Source organism: Geospiza fortis, unplaced genomic scaffold, assembly GCF_000277835.1.
Source record: "Geospiza fortis unplaced genomic scaffold, GeoFor_1.0 scaffold676, whole genome shotgun sequence".
NCBI lineage: Eukaryota > Metazoa > Chordata > Aves > Passeriformes > Thraupidae > Geospiza > Geospiza fortis.
In genome coordinates, this window is record NW_005054600.1 from 207,586 (window position 1) to 226,005 (window position 18,420).

The following is an 18,420-nucleotide window of genomic DNA, read 5'->3' on the forward strand; positions in this document are numbered from 1 at the left end:
CCAAGCTGGAATTTGTTCTGTTTCAGCAGCTGCTATATAAAGAGCTGAATTATTCCTGCAAGGGGGCACAGCAGACAGCTGGGTGGCGGAAACAATGCAGCTATTCCAAGGTAAACTGTCTCTATTTGGGAATCAGAGTGCTTAGGGAATGAAAAGTATTAATGGGTGTTATTATTGTAAACTGGATGACTGAAAATGTGTCTGTCACTTGGCTTTGTGTTATTTGCTGCTGTTTGTCCAGCCTCTCGTTTTAGTTCATCCGGGGGGTGGGGGAAGAAAAATCTCAGCTGTCTTTAGGAGCATTCAGTATTCTGGTTAAAACTTGGGTTTTGTTTGTTTTTCACTCTCTCAAAGGTATCAGAAAGCTGCTGAAGAAGCCACTGCTGAGAAGAAGAGAAGTGTAAGTGTTTGTATCCTTGTGAATAAGCACAGCCTGAAATCAGGATGGATCACCTGCATTAATATTGCTGTGACAACTGATTTTTGGAATATCAAAATTGCTGCTGTGTGTCCTACAGAAAACCTGGCTCAGACATAGGCTTTGCTTTTGCTTCTTGCTCCATGCTTTTTCCCAGCGTGGAGGAAAGGAAATGAAGTTTCTTGCCCAAAGCTGTGTTGAATCACCAGTTCTCTCCTAAGCAAAAGGCAAAATGAGTTAACCACAAGCCAGGAATACCCACCTCCTGTTCTTAGCTGGAGGCACTTGTGTGGTGCCTCTTCCTTTCTTAACTAAATTTAAAAGTGCTTGAAAGGAGCCTCCAAACCTCCCTGAAATCCAACATGTGTCTTTGAGAACTGTAGGATCTTCTCTGAAGGGACTCCCAGGGCTGCAAATGCCCCTGGATGAGGCAGCACCAACCTTTTTGGCTCTGTTACAGCCCCACATTCCTTCCTGTAACCTCCATTGCATTCAGGTGTTCAGAGGTCAGGGAACCTTGGCTGACAAAGGTTGCAGGGCTTTGTCCTGGTCCTCGGGGTAATTTGTGTTTTAAAGCACTGCCAGTATTTTCAGGATCTTTAGGAGAGTTGCTGCCTTGATTTCTCTAATGCTTGGGGAGCTGCTGTTTGGGATGTAGGTGGGATAAAATAAGCATTCTAAATTTTACTTTTCAGTCTTAAATTTTCTTCAGTGCTTGTGCTTGTGTCTGTCAATCTTCCTGTGATCAGGGAACAGGCAAATCTCAAGCAGGAGGGACTTGTGTTAGGAAGCGTGCTGGATTCGGAGGTGTTCCCACAGAAACCTGTCACATAATTCTCAATATTTCTGTTCCATTACAACACTTCCTTTACAATTTTAATACTTTCTCTTCAATACAGTCAGCAAACACACTGATTTTTTTGAAGTGTAAGTGGATTCAAGTCAATTTGCAAAGCAGCGTTCAAAATGCGACCAGAAGAGTAATAGGGTGAGAGACTTAAATCCCAATATAGCCACTAATGCTGGTTAATTCCTGTAAGCCTGGCAGCCCTGCTCCACTTGCAATGAGTTTGGAGTGGTCTCCGTAAGGGAGAGACAGGAAACATGCAATGGTGGCAGGTATTGGGTTGGAATGGCTCAAACACGGGCTGGGCTGTTGCTCTGGGGAGAGGGAACTGCTGGGAGCAGCTGGATGGGAGGTGATGCTGCTCCGGGTGTTCCCCTGGGGGTGAGGCAGTGCCAGTGACTCGTGTGTGTGTGTCCCCAGTGGTGCTTTCAATGGGTTGAGTGAAATAGAACAAAAATCCCAGCGAGTTACTGGTTATTTTTAAACTGGAGCAGAGGGATGCTTGTTGTGGGTGCTTGGCTTGAGCTTTGGGTGTGTGGTGTAAAATCCTGGGCAGGTCTCTGGGAACTGAAGTGTTGCAGAAACAGGTAACTCCAAGGATTTAGCGGTTTCTGAGAGCTAATTTGTAGCTTTTGTAAGGTCTAGTAGTGTTGTCTTCTGAAGACACTGCAGCATTTGGCACACCAGCCATCTCCTATGGCTCTTGTGCTCCCGTTTCCTTGTTCTGGGACTGGAGACCCTCCTTGTGTGGATTTGAGTCCCATTTCCTTCATATGTGGATTCAGGTCTTTTGTGTGGCATTTAACTCCTGGGGTTTGACTCCCTTTTGCCTTATAAGGCCATTCCTGTTTGCTCACTTCCTGCCTTACTCCTGACTTTTCTCTTCTCCCCCCTCCTTCCTTCCCTATCCTGGATGCTTTCTCCATGTGGCACAGCTGTAACTATTCACAGCTGGCCGGGAGCAGGGATCGGTGCTGAGCTTCCTCCTGCATGGAAAGGAAGTGCTTCGGAGAGCTGCAGTTAACTCCTTGTTCTTTGCAGAACACAGAAAACCTGCCCGCTCACTTGACGAGGGGGAATCTGAGCGTGCTGAAGAAGAAGTGGGAGAATCCGGTGCCGGGAGCGGAGTCGGGGAAGGAAGCGGTCCGGGGCAGCGGCGCTGAGGTGAGGCACAAGGTCGGGACCGGGCGCGCCCCTTCTCCATCCCCGGGGGCCGGAGCTGCCCCTGGCCGGCCGCAGTGCCCCGCTGGTGACAGCGCAGAGCCCCGCAGCCGCTCCCGCGAGGGTGCCACCATGGAAAACTGTGCGAGAGAGCCCCGTGAAATGGAAAAGCCCGAAGGCAGCGAGAGGTCGGAGTCTCCGGGGAGGATCGAGAAGTACAACGTGCCCCTGAGCAAGCTGAAGATGATGTTCGAGAAGGGTGAAGCGCCTCAGCCCAAGGTAAGGATCTGTCCCTCCCAATCTCGGAGAAACTAAAGCTGCTGCCTCCGCGGCATCAGGAAAATCCCGGGAGGGAGTGGCTCCAGCTATTGACTCTGCAAATATTGTGTTCATTGTTTTAGTGAAAACAGAACATCGTGCTGTTAGTAACTTACTCGAGCCATGTGCGTGGTGCTCGGAGTTGTGGCAGCTCGTGATTGCTCGTTGGAGTAAAGTGAATTTGCTTTGATAGAGTTCAGTGGAAGAGGGGAAAATAAGTATGGAATTTACTAAAGTTTGTAAAGTAGGGATTGTTTGTGTCTTGTGTGAAGATTGCAATGAGGTATGCAAATGTGAATTGTGTAAAATGCATATGTAGGTATTTATGTATTTTTTAATATATGAAAAGTAAGGGAGTTTTGGCTCAGCAATCAGGACTGTTGCAGTCGAGATAAAGCACTAACAAGTGAGAGTTTTTGATATCTGTATCAGTATGAGTTGCACAAACACACACACACACATAGTGAAATACTCCCATCCTTCCCTTGCTCTTCCCTCATCTGTGTGTTTTACAAAATGTTTCTTATCGAAAAAAAAATCTCACTGAGGGAAAACGAAGCCGAGATGGCCAGAGCAGCTCCTGCCCTCACTAGTTTTGACTTGCAAATGCTCAGGGCTCGCATTTTTCTTCCAACTGCTCATGAAATCTGATCCCGCATGTGGACTGCAGCCGGCGTGTCCCGGGGGGAATTGCTTAACTCCAAAATGAGTTGCATATGCTGGGGACTTGCAACACAGTCCCGAGGCCTCGATGCTGGTGGATTTTCCAGTTTTCTCATAGTTTCCTCTCCTCCTGGCTTTGTTTTACTGAGATTGGTTTTCTTGAAATATTGACTAAAGCAAACATATTTTGGATAAAAGTTGTTTCAAATGTAACAATTTAGGGCTCAGAGGAGCAGCTCGGTGTTAAAGGGAATTTTGGGTCTGTGTGAAGTCATTTCACAACTTGCATTTTTGGAGTCTTTGTCATGGTATGAGAGCTGCCCATGACAGACCTTCCCTGAACTCTTGCTGCAGGATTAATCACTCGGAATTCCCCAGGAATTCTGCAGATGGGCTTCGAGTAACTTTATCTCAGCCTGGGGAATAAATTGTTTTGGAGCTGAGTGAATCTGAAACTGATAGTTTGTCAAGTTTAGCAATTCAAACGCTGTTGAAAACCAACTGGAGCCAGTAAACATCATGCAGGAGGCACAGAACTGCTCAGGTTCGGTTCAAAATCCCTATTCCAAGTTAATCTGTTACAGTAGAAGGGAAAATGAGTGTTCTGAAGTTCAGGTGTGGGGGAGAGGGGGCGTGTTTGGAATTCCATTCCTCGTTCTGGGAATTGATCTGTGATGGGAGGATTGGGTCGATGCAGAGAAGGGAGCTGGGTGCTCTGGGGACCCAGGTGTGGCTCAGTGAGGTGGGAGCCACAACAGCACTGCAGCTCTGCAGTTGCCTCTCCCATTTATTTCCTGTGCTTTTTCCTGAGTGAGACTTCATGGAACCGTTTTGGTGGAAAATTCCTTTCTGTCATTAAGTCCAACTGTAAATTCAGCTGAGAGATGGCAGTTTTCCTTGGACTTTACTGAAGACTTGATGCCTTGGTGCTGTCAGAGCTTTGCTGGCAAAACCTGTGTGTGAACTAAGCAGCACCACGGCTGGAGGCTCGTGGCAGTGCTGATAAATCAACTTCCATGGTTGCTGGGCAGAGCTGGGGCAGGGATCCAGGTCAGAGCCTGGATTTCCTGATTCCATCTCCCCCTTTAAACAAACCTGCTCTCATTTTCAGGATTATAAGTAAAATCTCATCATTTATTCATTCATTCACTCAGATCTTGCTCTGTCTTAGCAATAGATAGGAGGCAGATCTTTTATTGCATTTTCATGGAAACAAACTGCTCTAATCCCATTAGGGGCAGGCAGGCAGCCTGGATTGGTTCAGCACTAAGCAAAGACTGGAACTGATAAAAGACCTGATGTTCAAAGGATTCTTCCTGTAAGTGATAGTGAAAGCACACCCAGGGGGGAGGAGGATCAGATCTGCAATTTCTGAAAAAGTTGTCTCCGGGCTGGATTGTGTTTTTCCTTAAAGGCAAAACCTGGCTGTGGTGTGTAGGTGACCTCGTGGCAGGGTCATGTCTGGCACAGGTGGTTTGTAATGAAATAGGTGTAACTTTGATTTGGGTTTGTAATGAAATAGGTGTAACTTTGATTTGGGTTTTTGCCCAACTCTGTGCCCCAGGCGAAGCTTTACCTGTGCTCACAGTGCTTCTGTACTTGCCCAGGTCTGAGAACTTGGGGCTTTCCACACACCAGGAATACTTTGTCTCCTTTCCAAAGGAGAAGCTGTGCCCTGGGAATTTTGGCCCAGCTGCAGAGTGACAAATCCCTAAGGGGGCTTCCTCCATGTGAGAGGAGTTACCTTCCATGAGCCATGATCCTGCTGATTCCCTGCAGTTGGTCAGTCCATCAGTTGTAATGTGAAAAGTCCCTTATCTTCTCTGTTAAACATTTCTTTTCCTTTTAGTCTTTATTTTTTTCCCCAAGATAAAACCGTCGATATAAAACTGACACATATTTGTAGGATATTTATAGATTTACTGAATATTTGTAGGCTCATTGAAATATCCCTGACCTGTAAAGCTTTTGCATTCTGGTTGTTGGGATTTTAACTCTTGTGTTCTGCAGCTCACCCACAGAAAAGCTCTTCAGGTGAAGTTGTAACACCTGCAGATGTGAGGTGGCAAAGGGCAGGAGGAGGAGCAGGCAGAGCTCTGCAGTTGTGGATTGGAGCACTTTATCTGCTTCTGCTGATTTGAACTTTTCCTGATGGACCCTTTGGACCCCAAATTTCTGAGCTGCAAGAACCCCAGACTGGTGGGCTAGGGGTGATGTTAAAGGGGACATTGACTGAATAATAATCTAAGAATAGTTTTCATGGAATGAGGGACCTGCAAGTCTTTATAAGTGTGCAGGCACTCGCAGACCTGAGCCTATTGGTGAGCACAAGACTTGTCAGAGCTAAAGCTCTTTTCCAGTAAGAAAAGTTACCAAAGTCTGAAACCACAGAAATAGAAACTATTTCCCGTGCTAATGGAAAATGAGGTTTTCCAGCTGCATTTTCCTTTCCTGGTGAAGTTGCTGTTTGTATGGAAAGCAGCCTGATTTTTCATAGTGATTATCTTACACTGCAGTTCTGCAAAAATAAAACTTTGGAATTTCCTTCAGTTTGGTGACCGGCAAATAAGAAAGTCTTTGGAACTGAGGGGGAATGTGTGGTTGGAGCATCTTGCCAAACCTGCCTTTTTCTCTACATTAGCCTCAGTCTGAATTTACAACTGTGATTTAACTCTTCCCAGAGAGAACAAAGGTCGTCCAGCACCTTCTAGGATTTTATAGGCTGACTTTCAGCTGTGAATGCATCCTCCTGTAATGGAGTCCAGTTTAACTGTGCTCAACAGCTTTTATCATAGCTGTGGAAATTTCTTTTTGTGCTTTCTTTTGTTGAGATAAATAAGAATAAAATCTGATTGAGGCAGCCAGAGCATCTGTGTGGTGCTACCAGGACACCCTGTGCAGCTCTGCAGCAGAGAGTGATTATCCTAGAGATCTGAGAATATTTATCTCTAACACTCCTGCTTAAGCTTCAGCCTTATCAGATGTAATTAGGGAATTATTTGGTACCGAATGCATGAACTATCCAAATCAAAACAAATAACTCTAGATAACTTTTATTACAATACTATTAATTCCTTTTTCTGTGGCTGAAAATGAATGCAGATTTTGGATAAGTTGTTCCTTGCATCCTTTTTCTGATTTTAAATCTTCATACAATGACTGTGACTATTGGCTTCAACAGAAATCGCAGGAAATGCAAAAATCTAGACTGAAGTTTTGTATCTGTAGTGGGAATGACCTAAAAATCTGATCTTTGTGGTCCTTTTAAACCAAGAGAACTTCCAAAGGGCACTGACTGACCTCTTCAAGAAAGTGTCTCCCAGGTGACAGTGGGTCAGGTACTCTGTGATCAAACTTTATATTGGTTAAATAAGATGTTACCTGCTAGACCTGTTTATTGCAGTAAAGCAGATTTGCTAGTGACACCTGTGCCTCTTAAGGGATTACCCAGAGCAATCCCTGCGTGTCCAGGCGCTGATGGGTGGGTCTGTCCCCAGCAGGGCCCCCGGGAGCCGCGCAGGGCGGGCGCGGGCAGGAGGATTTCGGAGAACAGCCTCTCCCTGGAGGACTGCGACGCTGCCCAAGGAGAGAGGAGCCACAGCACAGCAGGTCAGGAAACCTCGTGGGGGGGTTGGGTGGCTTGGTTTGGGTTCTGTTTAACAGATAAATCTACTTTATACAAGAGAAATTTCCCTGGAGGTGTCCAAGGAACAGGTGGATCTGGTGCTCAGTGCTCTGGTCTGGGGGACAAGGTGGGGATCAGGTGGAGGTTGGACTCACTGGTCTTGGAGGGCTTTTCCAATCTCAAGGGTTCTATGGAATAACTTTTGCCTTTCCAAAATGGAAGGAAGTCCATCAGCATCCCATTTAATTAGTGAAGCCTTGCTGGGATTTTTAAACCATTCCACTCTTAAGCATGGGAAACCAAGGCACAGGGAATAACCAACAAATGAAGGAATACAGCCCATTCTTTCCTGTGTCTCTATCCTAGAACTACTTTTAATAGTCAAGGTAATTTAGGAAGCAGTGAACAGACAGTCAATGTTCCTTCTGCCTCCTTGCTTCAATCCTCATCGCTCCTATCCTGACCAGACACAGGGAGCTACTGTGAGCTTTGATTTAAACAAAAGTATGTATTTTTATCTGTTTGGAGACCTTTTTCTAGCAAACCATTTGCAATCTTTTGGAGTTTCCACCAATGGCTGGCACAGCTGCAGCTGTTCCTTGGGTCTCACTCCTTAGTGATACACATTATGTCCTCACTGGAATGATCCTGGAGAGAAGGACAATGTGTTTATTCTCCCCAAAAAGGATCTTAGTGAGAGTTCTGAGAGTTATCTGTTACTCATGTTTGGTTTTTTTTTTACCAGGGTATCTTGTAGAGACCAGTTCAGGACTTAGCCCAGACAAGGCAGAGACCAGGAAGAACCTGGACATGCCCCGTTTATCAGAGACATCAATAAAGGACAGGCTGGCCAAGTACCAGGCAGCTGTGTCCAAGCAGGGCAGTTCCTCGGGCATCATTCCCATGGTAAGTCTTGGTTTGTGTGGAAATGAATTTTTGTCCCAGCCTGAGACTGGAAAGAAACTCTTAAGGAAACCAGGCTGCTTGAGGGTATTGCCATTCTCTTTGAAAAATAACTCTCTGCCCATAGGAGTAATTTCTGATGAAGAGTTGCCTCTACATACTGCAGGAAGAAATAAGTATATTTGCATCTTCCTGGAATAATGCTGAAAATTTTCCAAGGAATTAATTGGTGGCACCCTGACTGAGGTCCTTCTGAAGCATAGTTGACATTCTTTTACTTTGAGTGTCTGTAGCTCTCTACATGTTTATTGTTTTTGTTTAAAAAAGAAAACTCAATTCTATGTGGTCCAGCAGCTCTAAGCTGTGGGAAACTGAGGCACGGTGAGATGAAGTCACTTTGTGTCACACAGTGCTCAGAACTTGGATCTCTTGGCCTGCAGCTTTGGGATCTCCAGTCAGTTTTCCTCACTTTTTACCTCCCTTCAGGATTTCTCACCACTCTCTGAATCTAATTAGACTCTTGCAGTGAATGTACCTCTGCCTGTTTTGCAAATATTTGACCAGGAGCTGAACAATTAATGAAGTGTTACAGCTGAGGAGGTTTCAGGAATCTCAGCATTTGTTAAAAACTGCTTAGGTACATTTGCTGGAAGTTTCTGATAGTTTTGCTGAATGATGGGAACTTAGGTTGCTCAAGTATTACCTTTATTAACCAGAGCAATAGATTTGAAGAGAAAAGGCCTTTTTAAGTTGGGAAACTTGCCCTGGAAATGAGAGCCTGAAGTGCTGGTTCTGCCTCAGAGGAGAGCCTCCTTTCCAGGAGTCTCTGTGGAGAACCAAGGGCTTCTTCTGAGCTCGAATGATTCCTGAGTTTCATCTGCACATGGGTCAGATTCCCCAGTTGCGGGAGAAGGGTCAGTAAAACCTTCCCTGCATGAATGGGAAGCCCTTGCAGCCACTGCAACAAATCTGATTAACCTAATTGCCCATTTCTGCCTCCTGTGCCTTGCCTGGGCTCATTTCCTGATGCCTTTTCCAGTTTGGGATTCAGAGTGGTGGCTGAGTAACTAAATTCTGTCCCGATGGCAAGAGATTGGCCATTTCTCCAGAGGCTCCTGCTTGCAGCCCCCAATGCTCTTGGTTTAGTGTCAGTCCAGCCTGATGCTCTCAGGATGCTCCATTTGGGGATAACCTCTTCCCAATTTGACCTGGCATGTGGACGAGGGCAGTGAGATGGAGCAGACAGGGATTCCTGAGTTCAGTGTTTGCAGTGCCACTGTGCCAACAGCAGCCCTAACCTTGGTATCTTCTCCTTCCCTGCTGGCAGAGCAACCAGGGCTTTTTTGCTATGGAAGTGTAGTGTTTGTGCTGCCCTTCTCACACCTGGGCTACAAAGGAAAGCCAGAATCTCTCTTGGGAACAACTATTTTAGGGCATTGTGGTGTAATAAGGCCTGGATTAAATCTGATGGACACTTGGTTTGAGTAGGGATGAGGAACAATCAGTTCTGTGTGTTGGAAGGGGAGGGAAAGGTGCTGGACAGCAGATACAGAGATCTAAGCATTAAAATTCCAACATTTGGTACAAATCTCTTGGATGTGGTTGGCTTTGTGGAGATTTGTTTCCTAGTGCAGGAAGATGCTGGTGCTGGCATGTGGCTCTTCCTCTTTCATGTCACAGAGAAGATGCCTTGTGAAAAGCACGAGGCTTCCAATGATCTTGTGTCCTGGGGCAATGAAAGAAACACGAGGTTTCACTGGATTTTATTGGCTTTAAAGTCTGAAAGATCCTTCTGTGAAAGTCTTCAGTCAGTCTATCAAGAACAAAAATCTCAGGAAAACAGAGTCAGGGTTTTGACTAGAATTGAAGCAAATGTGGGATTTGCTTTTATGTTATACTGTATTTAGCAATTACTCTGTACTTTAGGCAGTGCTTGTATGGAAATACTTGTCATTCCAAGTGAAAAGTTTACCTTTCTTGAAAAGGAAGATGTGCATTGAGCAGGGAATACTGAGGAGTTGATTTTAAACAGGAATTTGGAAGGAAAGGGTTGCTCAGGAAAACACTGGCACTACCTCCTTAGAGCACAGTCAAATCCTACAGCCTAATCCTGTTCCCTTACTAGAATATGTCACTTAACAAGTGTCTGTACAGTCTTATGGCCCCTCCTTCAATTATCACTCCACATATTAGAAAAACAGTTCTAAAAACATTTCAAGAAAGATAGAAAGCAAGTATTTTCTTAGGGGAAAAGAACCTGTCACTTTTCCAGTGCTTTGTCCTATAGAGTGAGATTCAATCCAGTGAGAGTGAACTCAAGAATTACAAATCTGGGCAGAAGGAGAATATGGCACCAATTGAGGACTCCAGTTCCTGTCAGGATGGGGAGAAGGTAAGATGTCTGTGCTGGTGGAGATCAAAGGCTTCATTTTAAGTGGAACTGGCTGTAGAAGCACAGCTGATAGACTGGTTCCATGTTCCACATGCCATCTGGGAATTGAACGTGAGCAGCTGATGCAGATTAGTTACATGCTGCAAAATTCCTGTTTAAGTTGTTCTTTTTAGACTCTTTCTAAGTGTCTGTGGAAGAGAATGTCTAGAGAGAAGTTTTCTGGGAGAGTTTTTCTGTCTTGGTAGTTTTTTTCGATGGTGGATTTTTTATAAACTAAAAAATCCCCACCAATTAAAAAAAAAAACCCATGAGCAGCTTTGTATGACCCAAGTCAAAGGAGTTTGTCACTGTTTCTTCTGCATGTAGTAGCTAAATTTTAGGGTAACTGAGAATGGCAGTTTGGGCTGGTTCCTGGTTTTGAGCTCCAGCTATAAATTGAGACTCTGTAAACTGGACTTGAGCATTTGTTCCCTGAACTGGGGACAGCAGACGGGATAAAAGTAGCTGAATAATAATTGGGGTACTGTGTATTCCATCCAGGCTGAACACGTGGCAGCTTAATGCCAGGAGGGCTTTTAGAGCTTTTCAGCCTTCCTTGGGCAAGGGGCCAAATCTTTGCTTTCAGCTGTTCCTCAGAGACAGCTGAGCAGCTTCGTGTCTGACTGGTTGAGGCTGCTTCCTGCTCCAAGGTGAGTTAATTAAAAGAGCACCTGTTAAATCAGAATATCTCCCAGTTGTGAATGGAAGATTTGAATAAAATTTCTTGTATTCAGCTGTAATTGCAGAGTTACTTGTTGAGGTGTGCAGGTGCAATGAGAACCTGAATAGAGCATTGTTTGGGAGCCAGGATTGTCCTTTGGAAGGGACGTGGTGAACTTGGAAATGAGCCTAATTAAAACTGCCTGTCGTTAGTGTCAGAAATGGGAATCCTCTGGCAAAAAGGAAACAAAAGACACTTCACTCTGTCATTTTTCACACTGCACCCGTGGCACATTCCGTAGCCAGACGTGTGTGACTTCAGCAGCCTCAGAACACGTTCATGCTCTGCCCAGGACACAGGGGTACAGTTCTGCTTTCAGCAGACCGGAGGATTTCATACACGTAACTCCTCATTACCTCCTTAATTTACAAATTTCAGTTGCTTGCAATGGACTTTTCAATCATTAAGGTGAATTAGTGATGATTTGCAGTTAATCTTGTTACAGTACTTTAGTTCCTCAGTGTAGCTACTTAAAACTATTTGATTTAATAGCAATAGTGCCAAGTTTAATAAAGAGTTATACATCAAGAGCTTTAGCTGTAGCAGGTTTTGTTCATGGTTGCATTTGATGATCTTAAAGGTCTTTTCCATACTAAACAATGCTATGATTCTGTGTAGTATTTGAAACTGGTTTAGATCCAATTCCTCTAGTTTTTAAATTATTTGTAAAATTACGAATTTGTTTCTGAAAGAGGATAAACAAGGAAGATCTGGCCTTGGAACAGGCTTATGGTTCAACAAAAGCTTTTTTTTAAATTCAGGTGTTCTTTTTAATTTTGTTCTTTTTTCTTCCCCCCAAGAGCACAGTCTCTGCTGAATGTCAGAGATTGGTCAAATGTTGGAGGGAACCATGAGATTTCCAGTAAATATGCTGCTTGGGGTGAAAGGATTTGTAAGTGAGAAAAGCTGGGAGGAACCTCAGCAAATCAACCAAGATTTCTGAGGGTTAATAAAGGTGTACAAGGAAACAGAAATCTGATGTTTGTATGTGTGAAGCCTGTGAGGATGTCTGCCTTGTAGCAAAGACTCTCTTGACACTCAGCTGGACCCTTCTGTGCCTCAAAACAACTTCTTTCCTGAGCTCCTCAGGTCTCTCCCTGTCTCAGTGCTCAAACTGCCTGGTGCCTTCCTGGGGCCATGACTGTTCACATCTCAGAAGGTCAGAGGTTCTCATTGTCTCATTTTCTCTTGCAGGTTTCTGTAGGTGAGAACAGCTTGTCTTTGCACTCTGGTCTGCTGGAGGATGGCCATGGTGAGCCCTATCAAATGATTAATTAATAAAAACTCTCTTGTACTTAAAATCTGTCCTGTGCCTAGCACAGACTTTTTAAGAATGTCTTTCATGTTTAGAAGTTCATTTGCAGCTGTGATTTTAAGCCATTATAACTCCTTTTGCCCTGATTGAACACTTTTAAGTGTAGCTCCCTCACCATTTAACTGGAACTGAGATTCTGATGGGTCTGGTGAGCATAAGCTGCCCAGAGTTTAAAGCCATTGTAATTGCCTTTTCTCCCTCAGCTGGACAGTCGGAGAGCGAGGCAGAAGCTCAGAAACCTGTCAGCTCAAAGCAGCAGAACCTTGGTGCTAAAGCAGCTGGGCAGACAGAGGCCTCTCCTCCAAAAGCTGTGAAGGTAATGCAGCTCTTCAGCCTCAAACCTGGTGAAGGTTAAAACCAACTGACAGCCCTGTTTAATACTGAAAAGCCTCAATGTGCTTAAGCATGAAGGTCTGGCAGTAACTGGATCAATACCTGCTCCTTCCTCACCAGAGTGTGACTGGGAGGGCACTTTAATTCAGGGTGGAAAAGCACCTCAAAGCAGTCAGGGTTTTTCCAGAGACTGGGTGGGATTTGCTTGTCTCTGTTACACCCCTGTGACAGTTCAGTGTGGCAGAGGGGCTCGGGCAGGGGATGGTCTCAGGGCTTGTCTGTGCTCCTGGAGATGGGCCCTGAGGTTCTGGTACTGATCTTCAGAGCCTTTAGCAAGCTGGGACTTGGCTTTGCTCTTCTTCCAGCTGTTCCCAAGGTAACTGCAACTGGTAGTAACTGTATAGTGAGGGAACTGTAGTGCCTGACTCTATAAAAATTAGGTTTGGCTTTCTGAGTAATGAGACTTTGATGTTACAGTTTCCTTAGGGAGTGATAAAGCAGATGGAGAACTTTGGTTCAGGGATGTATTTGCTAATCTGATTAGATAACAAATGGCAGCACTGGACATTTTGGTCAGGCTGTATTTGCCTATCACATGTGTTGTCTGGGGTTGGGATGCTGATTCCCTAGGCTGCCACACACTTCCTGGCTCCCTCCTAAGGAAACAACTGGGCTTTTGTTGTTTTCCCCATCTTTGGGAGGAACAGCCCTGGACTCAGAGACTGGGGAGATCTGGCTTCCCAGTGTGCAAGGGAGGAATGCCAATATGGGAAATTTGAGCTGCCACTGAGAGTTGTATGATCCTAGTCTGTGACACAAAAGCTGCATGTCCTAGTGCTCTCTGCTTTCTCTTGATATTATCAAAACCATTTTAGCCTTTTGCCCAGTTCTGCTTTAGATGCTGCACTGTGTGAGATAGAAGCTTCTGTTTATTCATGCAAGGTTCCTATTTGTCTCTTCCAGCTTCTGTCTCCTGTTCTTGGTTCCTAACCTCTCCTCCTGCCTTCTGCTTCCCTCCTAATGTGAGCTCAACTCTCAGCTTTCTCTCAAGTCCTTTTTATCTTCTTGGGCCTCATCTTCCTCCTGTAGCTCCTATTTGTAGTATCCTGGAAAGGAATTTCTGTCTCTTCACAGCCCAAAACGCCTCTCCACAGACATAGGGCTCATTGTATGCAAGTAAGTCCCTCTCCTTGGATGAGGATGTGATTGCAGAAGCATGTGCCAGCACTGTTGTGTCACCGTGCAAAACTGAGCTTTAGGGAGAAAATGTTTTGATGGGCAAGCAAATTTTTACTGCCTTGCTCCATGTGGCAAGCAGGGGTGATTCGATTTTTGTTTGCATCAGTAAATCTCTTTTTTTTTTTTTTTTGAGATTTCATTTAGTGACTCAAGATGCAGAGTTTTGACAGCACCTAGAAACTGGATTCTTTTTCAAAAGGAATTCTAAATTTTGTTAGGGAAGCTGTTATTTATCAGAACTTTAATCTACTTTAACTTCAAGCAATGCCTGGAAACCCTGAAATACATATTAAAATGGAATTAAATTGGCAGCAAACTTTATGGTTGTGACAAAGTGACTTGAGCTGGCTCCATCTTCAGCAATCTGCCCTTACATGCTGGAACTTTCATTCCTAACCATTGTTTCTAGACTGTTATAAATAAATTTCTGTGATTATGTCTTCCTGTGACCTTCCTGCTTTTTCTTTAGCCATCAGATTTTCCGTAAATCTTTTTGTAAGTTTGTAGCAGGTAATTCTTTGCCAAGGAAAAGCCACATTTATAAGTATGTCTGAGCACACCCTGGAGTGGAGGCTGGGCTGCTAAATCACTTGTAATCAACATGCAGCCTCAAAATGCCAATATTGTGTTATTTAATTTATCCTGTAAAGTGCCCTCCCCATTGGCCAGTGTTAATGGATTGCAAGAAGTAAATGGCATCCACTGACCTTTTCTCATGGCCAGTGTTCTCGCTTCCTTGATGCTGTCTGAAAACAAACCGGTGATCGTTGCTGCACAGCAGTGACACTCGACTCCTCAGTGCTCAAGTTTATCCTTGCACTAAACCCTCAGGAAATTCAGTAAGCACATAAGAATTTTAGCTGTTTAACCTCAAATCTCTGCTCACTTTGAATCTTGAGCAAGTTTGGGGGGCTGTGAGTCCTGAAACCTGAGTGGAGTTTCTTTGGGATAGAGCTGGAATTGTTTACAAGTGAAGCCAGGAGTGTTTCCTGCTGTTGTATTGGTGCTGAGACTATTTCCTCCTCTTTGAGAGAAAAGATTTAACAAAAATGGAACATTTCAAACCATTGGGCAGCCTGTTTCCCTCCTTTCCTCTCCCACCCTGTACCTTGTGAGGCTATTTCAACTCTTCTGGTGGACAGTGTCCCTGACCATGGCAGGGGATTGGCACTAGATGATCTTCAAGGTCCTTTCCAACCCAAACCATTTCAAGATTTTTTTTTTTTTTGCACTGTTTTTATTATTTTGGTAAGTCTCATGCTGATTGTAATTAACTGGAATGCTTCATCATTCTCCTATCAATAAAAACAGGTTGCAGGAAAGGATGACACAGCTTTGAGGAACAGGCTCAGTTTTAGTGCTCTCATTGTTCTTTCCCAGCCATTGCTCAGCATGTGATGCTTCAGCTGTGGGATTCACTGGGGTGAAATCTTGATTCCCTGTCAAGCCACAGCAATCCCATGAGCCTGTTGTAGCCTCTTACTGCCCAGCAGACCCTGCTGCACCGTAATTAGAGAAAGTGAACTCTGCAGTTCTTGAGAGTTCAGGAAGCCGCGCATGAACCCACGCCAAGTCCCCAGCGGTTGATGTGTTTCCCAGTTAACAAACTTTCTCTTTTCCCTATAGAAATTCCAGTTGCCAATGAAGGAAACCTGTGTTGGGTGTCAGAAGACTGTGTACCCCATGGAAAGGCTTTTTGCCAACCAGCAGGTGTTTCACATCAGCTGCTTCCGCTGTTCCTATTGCAACAGCAAACTCAGGTATGTGCATTGCTCCCTTGGCTGCCCTCTGGGAAGTGAATTTTCCTGTCACAGCTGAGGAAGGTGCTGCTCAGGCCTAGCTGAGCTGGATGTCACCATAATCCACTGATTTGTGTAGGAGAGGTAACACAGGCCTACTTGTGCCAGTGCCTGGTGCACTTGATGCCATTTTTAAACTCTTAATGTAATTTTATGTGGGGAAAAATAGAATGTCCAGCTTTGTAAAGAATTCCTAGAAAGAGCCATACAAGCCCCGAGGGCTGTAAGCTTGTTTTTTGAACATGTGGAAGACTGAAATGGAATCTCTTCTGTAACAAAACTGAAACAGACACTGGTGTTGGTGGCCCTGAGCTGTAACGTTTGATCTGTGTTTCCTGAACAGCCTCGGGACGTACGCCTCTCTGCGTGGGAACATCTACTGCAAGCCTCACTTCAATCAGCTCTTCAAGTCCAAAGGCAATTACGATGAGGGCTTTGGACACAAGCAGCATAAGGAATTGTGGGCAGGTAAAACCGAATGTGAAGAATCCCCGGAGAAAACCGTCCATGGTGTGAATTCACCAGACACTCCACAAAGCCCAGGAGTAGAGGATGCCCCGATTGCAAAAGTTGGAGTTCTGGCAGCAAGTATGGAAGCAAAAGCTTCAGCTGTGCCTGAAAGGGAAGAAAGACCAGCAGAAACAAAAAAGCTCAGGATTGCCTGGCCACCTCCATCTGACCAAAGTATCCAAGGAAGTGCCTTAGATGAGGGCATCAAAGTACTCAAACCCAAGTGGCCTCCAGAAGAAGAGATTTTCAAGCCCGATGTGCAGGAGGATGTGGATCTGGATCTCAAAAAGTTAAGAAGATCTTCCTCGCTGAAGGAGCGAAGTCGCCCCTTTACAGTCGCAGCCTCATTTAGAACAGTATCTGTTAAAGGCCATAAAACAGAGAATTCACCATCTCCTTCCAAGGAAGAGAGAGACACGTTGAAAAGGAGTGACGAACTGGAGAGAGAGGTTGTTGTAGAGAAAAAGCAAAAGGAAAAGACGGTTGAGCATAGGAACATCCAGAACTCCGGGGAGAAAAATGAGGAGGAAGAATGGGAATTGTCTGGTATCAGAACAACAGAGCAGAACATTGTAGAGAATGGCCAAATGAATGCAGACACAGATGAGGAAGAACACGCTACAGAGGAGCCAGAAATTCCAAAGGAAGAACTCCTTGAACCAAATTCTCCTAAACATTCCAGCTTAGCCAATGTTGTGACCGCTAAGGAATCATCTCCAAACCAGAATCGCAAATCCCAAGACGTTGGTTTTTGGGAGGGTGAAGACATGGAAGATCTATCTGTGGAAGAACAGATCAAAAGGAATCGCTACTATGAAGATGATGATGATGATGAATAAATTGGCCTTTTACTAGAAAACTTGCTGCAAGGTGCTGGGCCTTTTGAAATGGATACTTTTAGCTTTAACAAACAGCTCTCCTGGATGAAGTGATGCTGCACTGCACATCAGCATTAAGGGAATCTACATACAAATTATCTCAGCTAGAAAACTCTGGAAGCCTGCAAATTCTTTAGGTGCATGGAACAAGTGTCTGGCTGTGGGACGGCTTCAGCAGGTAGTGTCTGTCCTCAGCATGAGAACAGAGCTGTTCTCTGTCTTACCCCTTTGAGCTTCAATAGGTATTTCACTAACAACTTATGGAATTCCACTGTACTTGCCGTGCTGGTGTGGGACAGGGCCTCTGGAACACACCAGCCGTACCACTCCAAATGCTACTGCAGTGCTTAGGGACCAACTTCAAAGGGACTTTCTGGCCTGCTTTAAAATGGTCACTCAATGCACTTTAATACATGGAAAGGGCACAACTGGGCTTTTTTTTTTAATAATAAAAGCATCTCTGTGTTTAGTGTCCAACAACTAAAGCATCCTAAACGGAGTGCAATGTGAATTTCTGTCTCAAACCTGCCTGTGATCAGTTGAGGAGTCCCTGCACAACTGGAATGGTGCCCCTTGCTGGACCATGTGTATTTCAGTGCTATCCCAGGTGCTGTGCTGGCTGCCAGGTCTCTGCAAAAGACAAATGAACACTTTGGAGCAGCCTGCAGGGCATTACTTCTGCATTTCACACACATTTGAAGTGGAGTTTTTTGTTCGTTTTGTTGTAATTTCTTTTTTTACTTGGAGTTCTTCATCATCATTTTAAACTGCAGATAAGATTTTTAAAGCCTTTTGACAACTCTGAAATCTTACTTTTATCAAGCTGCCATAAATCTTTTCCTTACAGCTGTGAAATTGTGCTGCATTGCAAAAATTTCTGGAATCAGTGACACTTTCCGATTGCCAGTGTTGAGGATCAGAACATTTTTTAACTTGACTTCATTTATTTTACAATAATAAAATCTTGAATGGGGGGAGGAGGAGGCCCTTTTTTATTATTAGCTTTTATTTGTACTGTATTCTCAAGAGAATTAGATCTTAATGATTCTTGAGGTGTAAAATATTCTGCTTTCTTAACAGTTCTGCTAATGACAAAACCTTCAATAAAGTTTCGGTCATTTCCGTTATAACTGAAGTCTGGATTCATCTTGTTTCACAAAGAGGCAGTGTTTAAAGGGTCATAGAATTGTCATGGAATCATGGAATGGTTTGGGTCAGAGGGGACCCATCACATTCCCTCCCCTCCCATGGCAGGAATG

General features: G+C 44.5%; 1 protein-coding gene across 3 annotated transcripts in view; it reads left to right on the top strand.

Moving 5' to 3' along the window:
• Positions 1-18,291, top strand: part of LIMA1 (LIM domain and actin binding 1) — a 19,988-nt gene extending 1,697 nt beyond the window's left edge. Inside the window, exons 2-11 of one of the 3 annotated variants that reach the window (XM_031064521.1) lie at positions 355-400; positions 2,307-2,705; positions 6,905-7,016; positions 7,778-7,938; positions 10,223-10,327; positions 12,282-12,339; positions 12,606-12,718; positions 15,601-15,734; positions 16,117-16,741; positions 16,796-18,291. In XM_031064521.1, coding sequence (XP_030920381.1) covers positions 355-400; positions 2,307-2,705; positions 6,905-7,016; positions 7,778-7,938; positions 10,223-10,327; positions 12,282-12,339; positions 12,606-12,718; positions 15,601-15,734; positions 16,117-16,741; positions 16,796-17,122 — 2,080 coding nt within the window. In that variant the 3' untranslated portion in view covers positions 17,123-18,291. Of the gene's footprint in view, positions 1-354; positions 401-2,306; positions 2,706-6,904; positions 7,017-7,777; positions 7,939-10,222; positions 10,328-12,281; positions 12,340-12,605; positions 12,719-15,600; positions 15,735-16,116 lie in introns of all 3 variants that reach the window. The other 2 variants (XM_014310867.2, XM_005430091.2) reach the window with 2 other exon arrangements.
• The last annotated feature ends 129 nt before the right edge of the window (positions 18,292-18,420 follow it).